This window comes from Fundulus heteroclitus, chromosome 14 (assembly GCF_011125445.2).
Source record: "Fundulus heteroclitus isolate FHET01 chromosome 14, MU-UCD_Fhet_4.1, whole genome shotgun sequence".
In the NCBI taxonomy this organism is placed as follows: domain Eukaryota; kingdom Metazoa; phylum Chordata; class Actinopteri; order Cyprinodontiformes; family Fundulidae; genus Fundulus; species Fundulus heteroclitus.
The window spans coordinates 7,503,606-7,520,492 of NC_046374.1; the positions used below are offsets into that span (position 1 = coordinate 7,503,606).

Below are 16,887 nucleotides of genomic sequence, written 5' to 3' on the forward strand. Positions count from 1 at the left end.
AGTGTGAGACACGCTGAGAGTTTGCAATATTTCACTGCCTCTCGGTGTCCGGTCACACCCAGCACTTGGGTCTGCTTTCTGTTTTTGTTTGTTTCTCAATCCATAAAACAGCAACTTCACTGCCGGCAACGGCTTCTCTACTCCTCTGTGAAAGCAGAAGTTGCCCTTGTGTGTCTTTCCTTCTCCCTCCGCTGCTTCCTCCCCCTGCCTCTGAGTAATTTGCGCGCTATGCTGCACACAAGTAGCTCTAACTTGTGGCGCTGCGGTCGTTGCACATGACAGGAAGTAGAGCTGCTGTCGGGTGCAGGGGTGTCACAGCCATGTGTAATGGTTCTTGCAGGCTCGTAGGTATGTGTCCTCTGCTTTCTTTGCTCTCAGTTGGAAAAAAAAGAAGCAGCCATGCTAGGTGGAACGTTCATGTGGACATCGGTGGGTTTCAGACCTGAGTGGAAGAATTTGGAGAAATTTGGGTTTTGGACCCAAATTACAGGCCAGGAAAAAACACAAAAACAAATGGCCGAACATTCTTTCCAAAATGGTCTGCGTACGAATCCCGACGTTTTTGGAATAGGCTTTCAGAAATATCAGAAGTCATTTTGTGCAGCTGAAGCATTTACATTTACAGGTGTTGTGTTTCAGCTACAGGGAATTAGAGTGTTTTTAAGTTCACGTAAAATAGAGATGAATTAGATATATATTTAAAAATAGAATGAAACAACAAACATACAATGAGTTGATAACAAGACTACAGTACAGTATAAGAAAGCTTCTGCCTGCTAGTAAAACTTGTAGGCATTTAAACTATTTAAACTGTTTGACATAGCGACTTACCCGTTCACATTACACCTGACCAGGTTGTTGGCTTCCATTACTTTGAGGTTTTATTTACTTTGCAGTTAGATTATGGTGATATGAAAAATAGTTACTACAAGTCAGGGCACTATTACAGATAAAGACTAGAAGAAAAAAATGTAAAAAGAGGAAGAAAAAAGCTTACAGCAAGATGACCTCTTTCTATTATTGGTAAAGAATCTATTACCAACAGGGATGCACAACGTGTCGCCATTAACATCGCTATATGCCAAGTTAGTCATTTTTTTAACATGTCGGTATTGTTGGGATAAGTAAAACTGGGGCGATGATTTCTTTCCATCTAATTGGCCTTTGTGCCTGTGTTTCCAGATGAGGAGGGAAGGGGCTGGTCATGCGGTGTTTGTTCGGTCATGTGACAGTGCTGCGTCGCAGCCGGGATCCCAGCCTGGGTTTTTTAAATGAAGCAGGGATGCAACGTCAGCAGTGCGGTCGATTATCACATTGTCAAAAGAACATGTACGAAAAGCAGAGTGTAAGTCTAGAGACTATAACATTCAAAAGTTCAGTTAACATAGTCTTCAGCTGGTACGAAACTGAACAAAATTTGACCATCACAGAAACATAAAAATGTGTGTGTGCACACACTTCTGTAAATATCTGTTATCGGACATAACAGCAATATGGATATATCGGCCCAAATGTTCATATCTATGCATACCTAATTACTAATAATTTTACAGAACCTCACTTCAAGAAATCCGACCAACCCTTGAAACATATTTGTTATATTTCTATTGTATTCTCCAAAATTAGATTTTTTAAATGATATTTTTGGGATTAGCTATTCTAAGTGTGTCCACACACTTGCCTATTGACTGAGGTACAGTCACAGTTTTGTCAGATCGGCAAAGAAAACCAAAAGATACGCTGCAGAATAGAACAGGGAGAAGAACAAGCGCAAAAAACATTGCCATCCCATATGCTGCTGGAGTCTCTGAAAAACACAGGATCCCAGTACATTTCAAACCAAACAGGACCCTCAGACAGAGGCTGGTCCATCCTAAGGACAAAACCCCCAAACCTAAGATGAGCGGAGTGGTGTATGCAGTTCAGTGCAGTGAGGAATGTTCTGATCTTTATGTTGGAGAAACCAAACAACCTCTCCACAGACATATGGCTCAACACAGGAGAGTTACCTCCTCAGGACAAGACTCTGCTGTCCACCTACACCTAAAGGACAAAGGACACTCTTTTGAGGACCACAATGTTCACATTTTAGACAAAGAAGACAGATGGTTTCAAAGGGGTGTGAAGGAAGCCATCCTCAGCTTTCAACTTTCAAAAACTTAACACAGCAATAGGTTTGATTCCTGTCAAGTTTCACCCCAGTTCACACCTCCATGCAGGTGACCACAACATTTCTCCTGTGAGTGAAGCAAACCATGAGCCTAACGACTCTCCATTGAGAGGGGGCGATCACTTCTAGGTTAATCTACGTGTGAATCTAAGACCTAACGAGGCCTCGCTGGCTAAGCTTGGAACTCCACACTACTGCTACTCCACATTATGAATTGAGAAAGCTTCTTGGATGGGAAGCAAAATGTCTTCAGCTTCCAAATAGATGTCCAGTGTTCACCAGCCCTGAACAGATTTGGAACACTATTACAAATGCTAAAGATTACATCATTAAGATAAACAACATTGTAAACCACGGTTTAGCAGGATGTCTCACCAGGGTACGTTGATGCCACTCCTGATAATAGTTCCAAAATGCTGCATTTAAAGGTAGAAAGTTGTTGGACCAAGTATTGAGCCTTGGGGAACTCCATAATTCAGTTTATTACATTTAGATCAACAACTTTTAATGATAAAGTCTTTAACATGATATATCCTGCCCAATGCCAAATAGAGCTTTTCCAAATTCGTTCAACTTTCAATTTCATATTTTTTTACAAATAGAATCAAGTATTTCCCCATTTAATCTGTACATGGTTTCCCAACATGAACTTTGTTTGTGTGACTCATGAAACTGAGTTTTAATCCAAAAGCTTGTCGTTCTGCTGTCAGTGGTCTTTGTGGTGCTTCTTGGCTGGAGTCATTCGGTACCATAATCAAAGTTTAGAATTGGATCTGTGGAAGGATGCTAAAACATTTTTGCAGCAATAATGCGCGCACATTTACAGCTTCTGCCATCATTCTTAATTGGAACAAATTACACATTCCAGAGGGATTAGTGACAAAAGGCCTTGATCTGCCTGTTACCCGGTACAGCTGCACAGGCAAACAGGTTGTCAGTTTTACAGCGATCAGGCCTGGGGGGGGGTCAAGGTGGCCTATTGGGAAATAAAAAGTCAGATGTGCAATGCTTATGCCGATGTGGCAGAACACAAAGTGTAAAATCCCTGGACTGTTCTCCTGGCTGCAGAGGATGCTTAGCTTTATATCCACCCAGAAGCAACCCTTCTGCTTGGCATGTTTCAGGAAGCCGATCAGATCCACACAGTCTGATTCTTTAAGCTTGAGCAGAAAAAAAAAACAAAAAAAAAAACACTGGGTGTTGCTCAGCTGAGGCTTACTTGCTCAGCTTCACTGCTTAGCCTGACCTACAGTGGCACTTTATCTAAATTAAATGTCAATCTGGATGTATAGGTTTAGGTTTTTACGTGTGGTGATCACAACTCTGGATGGATTGGTCTTAAGCTTCTAGGCCTCCTTAAGTCAGAGGGGCCATTTCATATCATTCACTTCTCTATGAAACTCAAAACAGGAAGTGTAAATGTTCAGTTATAGCATATGAACATGTTATTTTGACAACTTATGCACCAGTCGTCCTCTATCTGATAACAGGGGAGGATAAAAGGATGATAAAAAGATGCCCAGGCAAGTGTCGAGGCCATAGAAATGAACAGACTTTTTAAAAACCTGACGGTTCTGATTAAAATATAATTTTTTTATTAATCTTATGTGATATTCAAATTTTCTCAGACATTGAATTTTGGGGTTTTATTCTCTCTAAGCCATAATCTTATAAATCACAAGAAATAAAGGCTTAAAATATTTCACTATACATATGTGTAATGAATCTTTATAACCTTTGTATGTCCCACTTTCTGAGCTGAATGACGAAAGAATCTTGAACTTTTTCACAATTTCACATTTTTTGGAGCTGAGCCTGTAGCTCGTATGTTTGAAAATAACGTGTCGCCTGTTCCCTCTCCAATGTTTGCCCTTCAAGGAGCAGCCGAAGATCATCGAGCCGCTGGACTATGAAGCGGTGGTGTTTCAGAGGAAGGCCCAGATCCACAGTGACCCGCACCGAGACCTGCTGCTCTGCCCTGTCGACGATGTCTCGGTACGTTCTAACGCTTCTCATGGGAGGAAAATGATTCATACTTTTCAGATTTTTTTTTTTACCAGTACAAATCTTAAAAGTGTTGCATACACATGTATTCAGCAACCTGTAAGCTGATACTCGTTTATAAATTCCCCTTTCATCGTTTGCCTGAAAGAAGAATCCTGGTTGGTAAATACCAACATGTAGAGTTTAACCATAGAATGAAGAAAACTATTCTGGGAAAAGCCTTGGAGAATAGATGGTGGTGGTAAGGGTGGGCATTTATCATATCGTTTTATCGTTATTGTGAAAAAAATTCTTATGATTAAAAAAGTTGGGTTTATGATACCATAAGTTCCAATCAGCGGTGTCTGAAAACCCAAAAAACCTGTCAGCAATGTCATTTTTTACTATCTTTTGCACTTTTGATTCCTTGAGAGCAGTAATAAATATCAATAAATTCAAAAATCCAATTAATTGTAGTGTCCTGATGAAGCCTACAGTATTCTGAATGTTGTTTCAATATGTTGTATTATTAAATATATTTTTAAGCACATTTGTGTTTATGGGGCTATAATTACTAAGCATTACAGCGACTTAAAAACGACCGCATGAAGCTGTAACTAGTCTTTGATCATCACTTTTATCGTTATCACAACTATACCTTAATATATCGTGATAAAATTTAAAGTCCGTATCGCCCGCCCCTACGTGCTGGCCGTGTCATGCTCTGGGGATGCTTTCTCAGCAGGGACACGCTATAATCAGCTTGTACACATTTTTAACACGTGTATTGTATGTACTACTGATTATGCACCGCTCTACTCTATATTATCCTGTCAAAATAACTCGAAATGTATGGTTGTGTCGTTAGAAAATGTAAAGAAAAAAGGCTACAGAGACTTTCGCAAAGCCCTCTATGTCCCCAGACTCACAGGTTAAAGACTCCTCAGGGTGCAAAGTGTGCAAAGTGTGCATGCTCCCATGCGCCTCCCTCTGTTTATGTTGCTGTGTTTTTCTGGTCGCAGGAGTCCCAGATCTCCCGGCAGAGGAGGACCGTCGTTCCCTCTGTTCCCCAGAACGCAGAGCAGGAGGCCAGGAGCCTGTTTGCCAAAGAGGTATGCAGCGCCAGAGAACGAGACTTGGAGGGAAACTTGGCTACTCTCAAGACAGCAGTCTGACGCAACACTTTGTGTTATTATCAATCAACAGCGTAATTAAAAGAAGCTGTTTCTACTTGAATTCGGACTTTATTAAGAAATCTTCAGCGTGAACAAGCTTGCAGAGGAGAGTTTTTTTTTCTTAATCATCAATGAAAATGTGGAGTTTTCTGGCATGAAATGAACTCTAACTCTGGACTCATCAGCCCACTGCCATGACTGCATAGGAGCGGCTGTGAAAGGGCTCGTTAAAAAAAAGAGCCAACATCATTAAACAGACAAAGACCCATTCAGCCAGCAGTTCAGCTGTTCAGTGTTTGAAAGAAAAAAAAAACGTAGACAATCTCAAATAGATGTCACCTTAGCTGGTTAGACGCAAATGAAAAGTTTCCTGCACAAAACAGTGACATGGATGCTTTAGACGGAGGAGATTATCGTTTCCCCCTTTTCTACATTTGGCTGCATCTGCCGCTAATCCAGCTCTCTGATCCACAGTGCATCAAGATGTACAACACCGACTGGCACGTCATCAACTACAAATACGAGGCTTACTCGGGCGATTTCCGCATGCTGCCAAGGTAAGGCGGGTCAGACCCCAAACCGATGGGAATAAGTGACGTAACGCAAGAAAGACGGGCGCTCAGCCGTCGGGATCTGCGGAGAGCAAAGACCAAAAGTCCCGTCGCTGTCAGACGTTTAAGATGTACAAGGGATTTACTCTGCTCACAGGGATCTGTCGGGTGGGGACCTACAAGAAATCCTCAATACGCTCACGCGAGTCTAAATCTCAGACGAGACGGAGCAAAGGGAGCTCGGAGAGGTCTGACGTTCCGAGGTTGCTGGGTTCATCGCTGCTCTCTCTACAACGACCCAAACCCTGCCGATGATACACCGCCCTTAACAGGACTGGATTATGTTTACTACTGCTAAAAAAATGGGACTACGTAGCAGTTTACTGCCATGTATGGTTAGCAATACAGTAGTTCAGAATCCAACTAGATGATCCAAGATGCAGATGGCTAAAGAATGGTGTGAAATCTGTATCTCTGGTTTTGTGTGGAACAATGGAGGTTAGATCAAGGCCATCAGCACTTCCCTTGGCCAACCCTGCTGATCACACCAGAAAACCAACAATCTGCTCAGATCTTGTAGAATCGTCCTGAAGTAATACGTCACCAAATCCATCTTGCCCTTTATGCAAAATATAATACAATTTACTCTCATTTTCTCTTCTTCATTCAGGAGTTCAACACCCCCACAGAGAGCTGTGGAGCACACAGAGATCCCTTTAAAGCTGCTAGTCAGACGTTTCTGTCAGATGAGTCAACTCTAACATCGGTGGAGTTTCTTACTTACATAACTAATGGTAGTTTTTTGCTATCAGTTATCAAGATCTAATGACTCCGTCTAAAACCAAACGTCCACGTGCAAGTGCCTCTGGTGACCTCCCAGAAGGCTTCGTTTGTAAGCGCGTTGCAACGAGCATTAGATCGATTAATCGAATGTCGGCCGGGCGCAACGGTCTTGTCACCTACCTCAGAGTGTAGCATGAGTGCTGAAATCCTAGTTGAGATTTGGAAATCTGTTCCAAAGCCAAACACGACAGCTGCAGTGAGGGAGCACTTTGGATTCAAACCGAATTGTCGGCGGATCCACTTATCCTGAGCGAGCCTGTACGTCAAATTTGTTGTAAAACAGTAGCAACTAAACGCGACAGTACAACAACTGCACCTAAGATGCAATCACCCAATGCAGTTTTCCCAGCGGGGAAAGAAAAAACAAACGACAACCAATGGGCTGCCTCCGTCTTCCTGACAGTCCCCAATCAATGGTGTGTTTAAATGGCAAACATAATAGAAGAAGGGCAGTTCAAAATGTTGTGCACTCGCAGACAGGGTGACAAACGTCCCAGATTTGGACGGCCTGTCCCCAAATTTTACGTTTATTCTACGGGGCAAACTAGAATGCTTCAGTCTATCTGTCAAAAACTCTGTCAAGAAACACGTGTTTGCCATTGTGCCATTTAGGGGCCTGTTGTAATGTCATCAACCCAAATATACACAAAGCAGAATTTTTATTGTTGTCTTCAGTGTTCTTTTAAAAAAAAAAAACGTATTCCTGCGGTAGAAATCCATCCTTCATATCCTAGCTGTGTTTTTATGTTCTGTGTAAAAATCTTTAACATTTACAAAGTCTTATTTTAGTGATGAAAATGAATGTTAGTTGGCAACAAGTTAATGATTTTACTGTGACAAAAAAAAGTGATGGCTGATCTCTCACTGACACACCAGAGCTGTTTGCTGACCGTGTTGTGTCGTTTTTCTTTTTTTTTTTTTTTTTTTTTTTAAAGCAAAGGGCTGAAGACCGACAAGCTTCCTGCTCACGTGTTTGAGATCGATGAAGACGCCAAAGACGAGGTGAGCCGGCGGTCACAGGCTGGGATCAGCCCGCCGTCAGCGAGCCTCGTGAACAGACAGCTCAGAGAGGAGGGCTTTTAGCGGGGCTCCGTAGGGCTCACAGATTAGATCCCTATAAGAGATGCAGGGCTCACATTTGTCTTATTGAACAAGCAGGGCCCAGCCCAACACACACACACACACACACACACACACACACACACACACACACACACACGCACCGACAAACGATCCATATGGTGGAAGGTCATAAAAACCCAGCTTATTACATCAATGTAGCCCGTCTGCTTTCATGCTGGACCGCGTCTGGATTTAGTAAAGTAAATCATGCAGTAAGGATCTTGAGATTTCCTTTCTGTAAAGTAAAACTGCCCTGAAACATGGAGACAATCAGCTTCTCTACATGGTGTTTCTGACGTGCCGTGACAACAGAATCACTGGTGGCACAGTTATAGACCATCCCTTTGGATTTATTTCATTTATACCTGGCTTTTTTCATGTTAGCAGAGATTTTAGGAAAAGGTAACCATGATCTTCCGCTGACGCTGCTGAATATGGTGGAGGACCGGTGTTGCTGATGGCCCGTTTCTCCCCCAAAGGATCATGGCATGAAGCCTTTGAAAAACCGGTGTCTGTATTCACAAAGATCCTCAGTCTCTCAGAGAGCTCCTATCAGCAAAAAAAATTCAGAGTGATTCGGATAGTTGCTGAGAGCGACTCTAGATAAAGATATAAATCTTTGTCTCAGGGAGATGTGGTTGACCCCGTTGCTAGGTGTGATGCTGTCTTTTAAGAGCTGTGATTGGTTGACAGTACAAGGAGAAAAACACACAGAAATACACTCTTAGTAATGAAAGGAGAGAAATGAACCATTCAGAATAGATTAAGAAATCTGTCATGATGATGAAACTTAGCAAAAATTAAATAATTGATCAAAATGTTTGAACGCTCCTCATTTACATCCTCACTACTGTTTTAATTTGCTCATTGTAATGTTTATTCGCCATGCTGGTCATTTTACTGCTTCGTCTATGCGGTATTCATGCGCGCTCACCTGTCAGCATTTTACTGGGATCTCCTGCTTGTATAAAGCGGTTGGATTTGGCAAAACGACTGACGTCAGGCCGCTGAAAGTTATTTATTTCCCTCTATGGGGATGATAAAGTTTTCCTTATCTTCATATTAATAATTGTATGATTGTTATAGAAGTGTGTGTGCTTATTTAGGTGGTGGATCAGCCAGTCAGCTCTCTCTGTTTCCACCATCTTCCCTGCCTCAGACACTCTTAGGCTCTCTAAAAGTCCTCCTCACTACTCCTAAAATTTTTTTCTCTTTAGGAGCTCTCTTAGGGCCTAAGATGCTTTGTGAATAGCTTTTATCTTACCGAGGTAAAATTCTAAGAATTTTTTTTTTCCTAAAAGGAGCTACTTTTAGTCTTAGGGTTGTTTGTGAATACGGGTCCAGGATATTTAAAATCTTTGCCAGTAGACTACAAATGGGACCTGGACCAGATGAACAGAGAAAAGTTCAGTAGGCACAAAATCCACTTTCTTCCATGACTTATTGAGTCCCCAGATCTAAACCTGTGGGGTGAGCTGAAGAGAAAGCATAAGGAATTACATTGTTTTAATTGTCTCTTGAGGGGTTTTCGCCACCGAATGAAGTTTTCAAATCCAAAATGCAGATGGGTCCTGAAACGGAAACAAAGACGTTCCCTTTGCTCGTGTACTCAAGCCAGTGCCGATGGAACATGGCGGACGTATGGGCCGCCTGACGGGCGTTTCACCGGCTCCTGCAGCGAGCTACGGAGCGGTGAAACCAGAGTCCTAACATGTCCTATAAATAGATCACATCAAGCATCCACAGTCAGCCAGAGGAGAGAGGGAGGAAGGTCAGCAACATGTGTCCATAACGTAGTACTGCAGTCAGGAGGGAGCAGAGAGGCTGATCACAAAGAAGGATGAAGAACATGTGTAGAGGATGAGTTTGAACACCACCGTTTCTTTTTTCCCACAGGAGGATGGCTGTGCTCACTAACAGTCTCCTGACAAAAAAACTTTGTGTTTGTTTTTTATACGGTTTAGAAAACTGCCGGGATACTTATTAGTGTGAGATGATTAAAAACAGAAGCTCTGAGCAGACGTCTGTAATTGTTCTGACCCAGCGACAGAACGCCCAGCCTCCGTTAGATTATTTCATCATGTCTTAAGTTCTGAATGAAGAAAGCAGCGTAACCCTTAAAGGCTCCCCTGTGCTTCTCCGATCGGCAGGACACGTCGTCGCTGTGCTCCCAGAGGGGGGGCATCCTGAAGCAGGGCTGGCTGCAGAAAGCCAACATCAACAGCAGCCTGTCCGTCTCCATGAGGGTGAGTCAGCGGCAGGCTCCTGTCTGTTATTACCGCCGTGACGTGTGGGGGGAGGACGCTGCCCAGAAAGCCACTTAAAGGGCTCCTACGCCCGTGGCCTGCTGCTGGGGACCAGTAGCTAAAACCTCAGCCAGCCTCTACTGGTGTCTAACCATTCACTACATTGTGTCTTCTTTACTTCCTGTCACGTGACGACCACACACCTCAGCATTCTTTACCTCCAATGCCCTTAAAGAGCATCTAGCAAAACCAATTTTCTTCAGAAGTGAACTTTTTTTTTTACAATTTCAATAGGGCGATAAATCAATTTAATCGATTCATTTGAATTTACAATTTTTTTAAGATTACATTTTTAGAAAATCTGGATTTTATTTTGCCAATGCTCTCATTGGGCCTCCATACAGAGAATAGCATCCAATGCTGAATATATATGTTTGGCATTTCATGCTGTTTTCTTCATGGAAGCCCCTGTCCCACCTACATTTAGGTTCAGGAAAATATATTGTCAAAATATTGTAAAGAGGAAACTTTTTTTTAGCCATAACACCTTAAATTATGAATGAACTTTTTTTTAAGTTAGTTTGAAGTTATACAAGTAAAGTGAAGCCTGTTCTTAGCTCGTTGTGTGATACCACTAGCAGCAAAAATTTTGCTATATTTACATCGTTTACAGCGGCAGGGCCGCCATCTTGTTTAACCAGCATGATTCACAGCTTGTATGTAGATGCACTTTAAATTCAGGACAACTCCCGGACGAAATGCTTGAAATAAAAGCAAGTTTTTAAAATAATTTCTTTAATTTCTTTTTGGGAAACAAAAAGGAGGAAACAAAAACAGATTGATCAGATTTGGTGTAATAAAATCAGTTGTTTTATTTTTAAAACCATGTGACGTGCTGATGTGTTCAGCCTCCCTGAAGCAGTAGTTTAAAAACAAAACGCCATTCAGGTTTAAAACTGCAAGACGTTTAGGGGAATGCCTTTGGCAGCTTTTGACTTCTACACACTGAAATCTTAGCCCATGATTCTTTGCATGATAGCTTGATTTCATTCAGATTAGTTTTTAAATATATTTCAGTTAGATTTAGGGTTGGGCTTTGACTGGGCCATTCTAACACATGAATAGGCTCCCGTTGAAGCTCTGGCTGGATGTTTACAGGCTTGGTCCTGCTGGAAGATGGACCTCTGCCCCAGTCTCAGGTCTCCTGCAGCCTTTAACAGGTATTCTTCCAGGATTGTCCTGGATTTAGGCCCATCTATCTAATCATTAACTCTGACCAGCTTCCCTGCCCCCGGTGAGGAAAAGCTGCATGATGCCGCTCCCACCATGCTGTTCTCTGAGGCCTCCTCAGGACAGCGTTATCTCTTCTGAGAATAATTTACACACAGGCAAACTGCTGTATTTACACATTAACTGGCCTCTAATAGCAAATGGCTGCACTACAATGTATTAAGAGGCATCAGAGTAAAGGGGGTTGAATACAAAGGCACACCACACGTTTCAGATTTACTCAAAAGCCATGAATCACCTGACAATTATGTGCTACTCTGTCGTTTAATTATTTATGGTTGGAAATGTGTATAGATGTGAAAAAGCGTTATGTATAACTTTGCCTATACGTGGCAGCAGAAATGTGGACATTTAATCTTGCATTTCGTTGTTTTGAGTCATTAAGGGTTGTTAGAGATGCGTCGTCGTCTGCTGTGTCCTTCAGGTGTTCAAGCGGAGGTACTTCTACCTGTCCCAGCTCCCTGACGGCTCCTACATCCTCAACTCCTACAAGGACGAGAAGAACTGCAAGGAAACCAAAGGCTCCATCTACCTGGACTCCTGCATAGACGTTGTTCAGGTAAACGTCGAGCAGCGACAGCAGCAGCCGCGTTGAGCTGTGCTGTTTCTGTAGTTTCTGTAGAGCCATGGTGAGCGCGTCTCTCCTGGCTTCTCTGTGGGTACAGCAGCTCCCTGCCCGCTGTAGGGTTCCCTGTCTCGCCACACTCCAGGGCCTTTTAGCGGCTTTTATTGGGCCAGATTTACTGCATTCCTCTGACTGGGTAGAGATTAAAAGGGAGCGCGGGGGGGGGGGGGGGTGTAACGGTGTTGACTGGGAACCTGTTGGTACCTCCCTCAGGTCTGGGCCGGCTGCCGAGGCTGCCAGGAAGCTTTCAGCTTGATGATCGTGCTTTGTGGATGAATGATTGCTCACTGGGCCGAGTCACACTGATTAACAAAGCTGGGTTTGATTCTCCTACCAGGGTTTCCTCCAATTAGGCCCTAGCTTTGCACGTCTCCTTCCTGTTTTTGCTTTTTACTGTCACACCTGATGGTTGTCTACCAGCTATCCACCTGGCCTTAGGGAAAAAAGAATTTCCCACTAAAACTAATAAGTGGCTGAACAGCAGCCAGGAAATATTCTCAATAATGAGCCTTTTATGTAACTGTGGGTTGTCTCGTCTTCTTTGCACGATTGTCTTAATTCGGCCGCATTGGTCGACTTTCGAGCTCAAAGGTTCTGTCTATGGTCGTGTTTAAGAATCTCAGTCGCGTTGAAGCCCCTCCAAGTCCTCCTCTCTTTTTTCCCCCCGAGCCATTCCCAGGTGGACTTACTGCTGAGCTTTGGATCGCTGTCCTGCTGCATAACCCAAGTGTCCTTAAGCCTGAGGTCACCAACCGATGGCCGGACATTCTCCTTCAGGGGTTTGATGGGAGGGAGCAACATCCATGGTTCCACCAATTACCGTTGATTATGTCAGGTCGGCCGGTCCTGAAACAGCAAAACACCGTGTGTGACTGACGTTATGATGCGCTTCAGTCTTGGGCCTCGTCAACGTGTTTCTGGGAAATGAGAGACGGGCCTTTGTGTTGATTGTCTCTGCTCTGAAGTTAACTGGGTTAACTAAGTCAGGCCTGCAACGTTTTAACAACCCCCATAAGTCGTCAATGCACCCTTGGAGTTATTTTCTCTCTCTTTGCGGTTCGGTGGCGTCCCAAAAACCCCAGACATGGCTTTGTAATCCGTTACAGACTCACAGATGCCAATGACTTTCTTTTTCCTCTGATCTTGAACTTGTTTGGGTCAGGCCAGGATGTGTTGAGCTTTTGTGGTGTTTTGGCCTACTTCGTGTTGTCTGACAGGTCCCGCTGAAGTGACTTCCTAACTGTACAGGGGTGCACAGCCCTACAGAAGGTCTACAGAACAATGCAACACATAAACCCGTGGGAAGAATCCACCGAATCTGTGAAACAGCTGTTTAGTAGAAGCTCAGGAAGAAACTTGTGCTTTGCTTCTTCAGAGTCCTAAGATGCGGCGCAATGGCTTTGAGCTGAAGATGCAGGACCGCTACAGCCACTTCCTGGCTGCAGACAGCGAGGCAGAGATGGAGGACTGGGTGGCCACGCTGAAGCAGGCTCTGCAGAGCGGCACCGAGGCCGTCCCCGACAAGAGGAACGGAGCCGAGCCGCTGGACTTCGCCACAGGTCAGATTCTCTACTCATGCGTCTGTTTTTAAAAAAGCCCCTTTGTCACTTAGCATGATGCTTAAAGTCATTAAGGCAAATATAAAAAAACAACATGTCTTTATTTGAACTTCCCTGAGCTAATTGTCTCCCTAGGCAGAGAATTGCTGATTCACTTGTCTGATCCGGTCGTTGGGGCAACGCCAGGATTTTTATGCAGCTCCTTTGGGTCTTGCCAACGATCGATGGAAGAAATCCAAAAAGCCCTGTTGTTTTTCTGCTTGTGATGAGATGCTGGGAGGACAGGGAGGTTCACTCGGTCCATTAGACCAAACTGGTCTGGGAGCCAGCAGATGGAGCATAGTCCTGTCTTAAACAGGGCAGCATGGAGGCGTCAGTCAGATGAAGCTGCTTTAAACAAACGGTTTTGTTGAAGGAACATTTGTTTTCCTCTCCTACCAGACGACGACACTGTGAGCCAAGGCAAGGGTGAAGGTCTGCAGGAGAGCCAGGGCAGGAGCCTGCACACCGAACTCATGAGGGTAAGACCAGTGGATGATTCAGCTGAAGAGGTGCGACTCATGTGGTGCTGGTAAATATGATGCTCCAACCCTAAGTCTTGAATGTATTAAATAAAATGACAGTTAGTGGAGGATTAGTGGCCATATTAAAGCTACGCAGCGCCTCATAAGGTTTTTGGCCAGTTTACGGTCTGTATCGTGTTTTCCTCTGGAATTGGATGTATTCAGCCACATCCAGCCTCCCTGTTGCCACCGAACAAAGGCAACCCCCACAGCATGATGCTGCCATCACTATGGGTTGCTCCAGGTGATGCGCAGCATTGGTTTTCTTGCTGAAGAACTTTGAAAGTGATCAAACGTTAAATCAAAAGTCAAAATTTTTACCTCTGAGGTCTTGACAGAACAGCTGGAGTTATATTTGGACTAAGATGCGAGCAGTAGGACCCGTCACAAATTAGGTGACTTCTGAAGGAGGGATGAATGATATTTCATGCAGGGGTATCAGACTAAAGCGGGTAGAACAAAAATGCCCACCACACTTTTCAGATTTTCACGTGTGAAGAGTTTTGAGAACCAGTAAAACGGTGAAGTTTGTGGTTGTAATGGGAAACGTGAATATGTTCACAATGCGCTGTATGAGCTTCTGGGGTTTTTAATTCTTTCGCAAATTTCTACTGATCACAGTGACATAAAATGCAAATGCATAAAACTGCATCTGTCGGAGTATGGCAGATTTAAAACAGACAAAAATCTCCAGATTTTTCAGGTTTTATCGCTCTGCTATTCTGCACGTTTAAACATAAATGGGCAGAATGTCTGCGAACGCAAGCGTTTGTTTGAACCCCCCGATTCTATGCGGAAGTTTCAGCTGCAGGTTGATTGGATTCGTATTTCTGCTGTAAAACACGCAGAGCCGTCCAGCTCCCGATCCAGCTGGGGTATCTCGCCGGTTTAGGGTTAAATCCCACTGCAGGGCTGGAGGAAAGGTGAGCGTTGGCTGCGGTTCTTTTGTTCATAGTGTTACTCTACTGCAGCAAGGCAGGGTTACAGGGCAGAAGATGCCTCAGAGTTTCCTCCACACCCTCATCGCAGCTTTAATGTGTTCAAACCCACAGCTGCTGACTGACAACAAAGCCCTGCGTTGGCTCTGGGCCTCCGCTGCTTCCTGGTCCAGCCTGTCTGCCGGCTGCTCACAGCCAGGGCAGACAGGAGCCCAGGCTCTGTCTGACACTGGAGGGTCTGACTTGTTAGTCTGCATAACAGCCCCCCCCCCCCCCCGCCTCCCCTTTCTGAGTGTGTTTGTCTTCTGTTTGAGTTGCTTAAAGGGGAGAGAGAGCCAGAGCATCTCAGTGAAAGAGGAGTCAGTTTGTGGCAGAGAGAATAAAGATTGAGACGCTTAGTTTGACTTTGCTCCGTGCACTTTGCAGTATGTGAGGGAGACGGACCAGCTCAATAAGATCAACAGGAATGAAGGCAGACAAAAGCTTTTCTCCCTGGACCCTGAGACGCAGGTAAGGAAGGATTATGCTTTTAATACTCGTTTTTTTCCCCCCCTTATCATTTATTTATCTCGCTGCTGATCCACTCCTCCTGACCCGTCCGCCCTCCCCTCTCCTGCTCTCCTCTTTGATCTCCTTCCCTTCCTGCCTCTCCATCAATTCGACCAATTCCCCCCGCCCTGTCCACCCTCCAGAGGCTGGACTTCTCGGGCATCGAGCCAGACGTGAAGCCGTTCGAGGAGCGATTTGGCCGCCGCATCATGGTCAGCTGCCACGACCTCACCTTCAGCCTGCAGGGCTGCGTTAACGAGAAGGCTGATGGGGTCCTCACCAACGTATGTTATTGTCTTTTCATTTATATATATATATATATATATATATATATATATATATATATATATATATATATATATTTTTTTTTTTTTTTTTTTTAAATAAGAATATGTTTACTTTTGTTCTGTTAAAAAAAAATAAAAATAATTTAATATATATATATATATACATATTTTTTTTTTTAAATAAGAAAATTTTTACTTTTGTTCTGTTTTTCTCGATAAACTGAAAATGAAACCATACTAATGAAATACAGTAAAATCCGATAATACTAACTACAGCCCAGTTACTAATCAGTCTCTCGCCCCGTAGCTAAAAACCTACAAAGACATTGAAATTCGGCACGGAGAGATGGATCCCCTTTAAAAACAGACATAATTTCATCCCTGTTCCAGTCCTACAACACAGATTGACTTTTCTTGCACACCTCCAAATAACAGATTATTTTTTTGTTGTTTATTCCACAAGATCCATTCAAAATAGATGACAGGCCACATTTCCTGTTGTGTCAGATTGTTGCATCATTTGCTGTAATTATGCAGGAGCCTTAGGAAGCCTTTCTGTGAACATTCATTCATGTCAGAGCCAGAGGCAGCATGGGGGAGAGCAGTCTGTCTTACACAGCTCTGCGATTAAAGATTTTTCAAAATAAAGACAAAATAATTCCAGCGCTCGCATTTGAATCTGCCTTCGGCATCTTATCTTATCCATTAGCACGAGTAGCATGGTTAGCATTATTTACATCTTAAAACTTCTGCGTGACCCATTAGCTCTTGTCATGGTGCATTCAAGGATCAGGCGAAGGGGTGGATTTTTCGAAATCGAACGGGCGATCATGATCAGGACGATCGAGCAGATTTCTCAGTTCTCCAGAAGTTGGTGAACTTCACATCTTGAGGCATCATTCATTTAGAGTATGAGTATTTGCAATTTTTACATTTATATTTATGCCACACCTTCTTAATAAGTGAATAAAATGGGATGAAATCGT

At 43.5% G+C, this 16,887-nt stretch overlaps 1 protein-coding gene across 1 annotated transcript in view; it reads left to right on the forward strand.

Moving 5' to 3' along the window:
• dock11 (dedicator of cytokinesis 11) overlaps window positions 1-16,887 on the forward strand; it is a gene marked incomplete in the record, with an annotated part of 95,834 nt that overhangs the window by 12,546 nt on the left and 66,401 nt on the right. Inside the window, 10 exon segments of the mRNA XM_036146209.1 lie at window positions 4,049-4,165; window positions 5,176-5,265; window positions 5,803-5,885; window positions 7,658-7,724; window positions 9,995-10,090; window positions 11,805-11,939; window positions 13,381-13,564; window positions 14,006-14,085; window positions 15,492-15,575; window positions 15,758-15,898. Of these exon segments, the coding sequence (XP_036002102.1) occupies window positions 4,049-4,165; window positions 5,176-5,265; window positions 5,803-5,885; window positions 7,658-7,724; window positions 9,995-10,090; window positions 11,805-11,939; window positions 13,381-13,564; window positions 14,006-14,085; window positions 15,492-15,575; window positions 15,758-15,898 (1,077 nt within the window).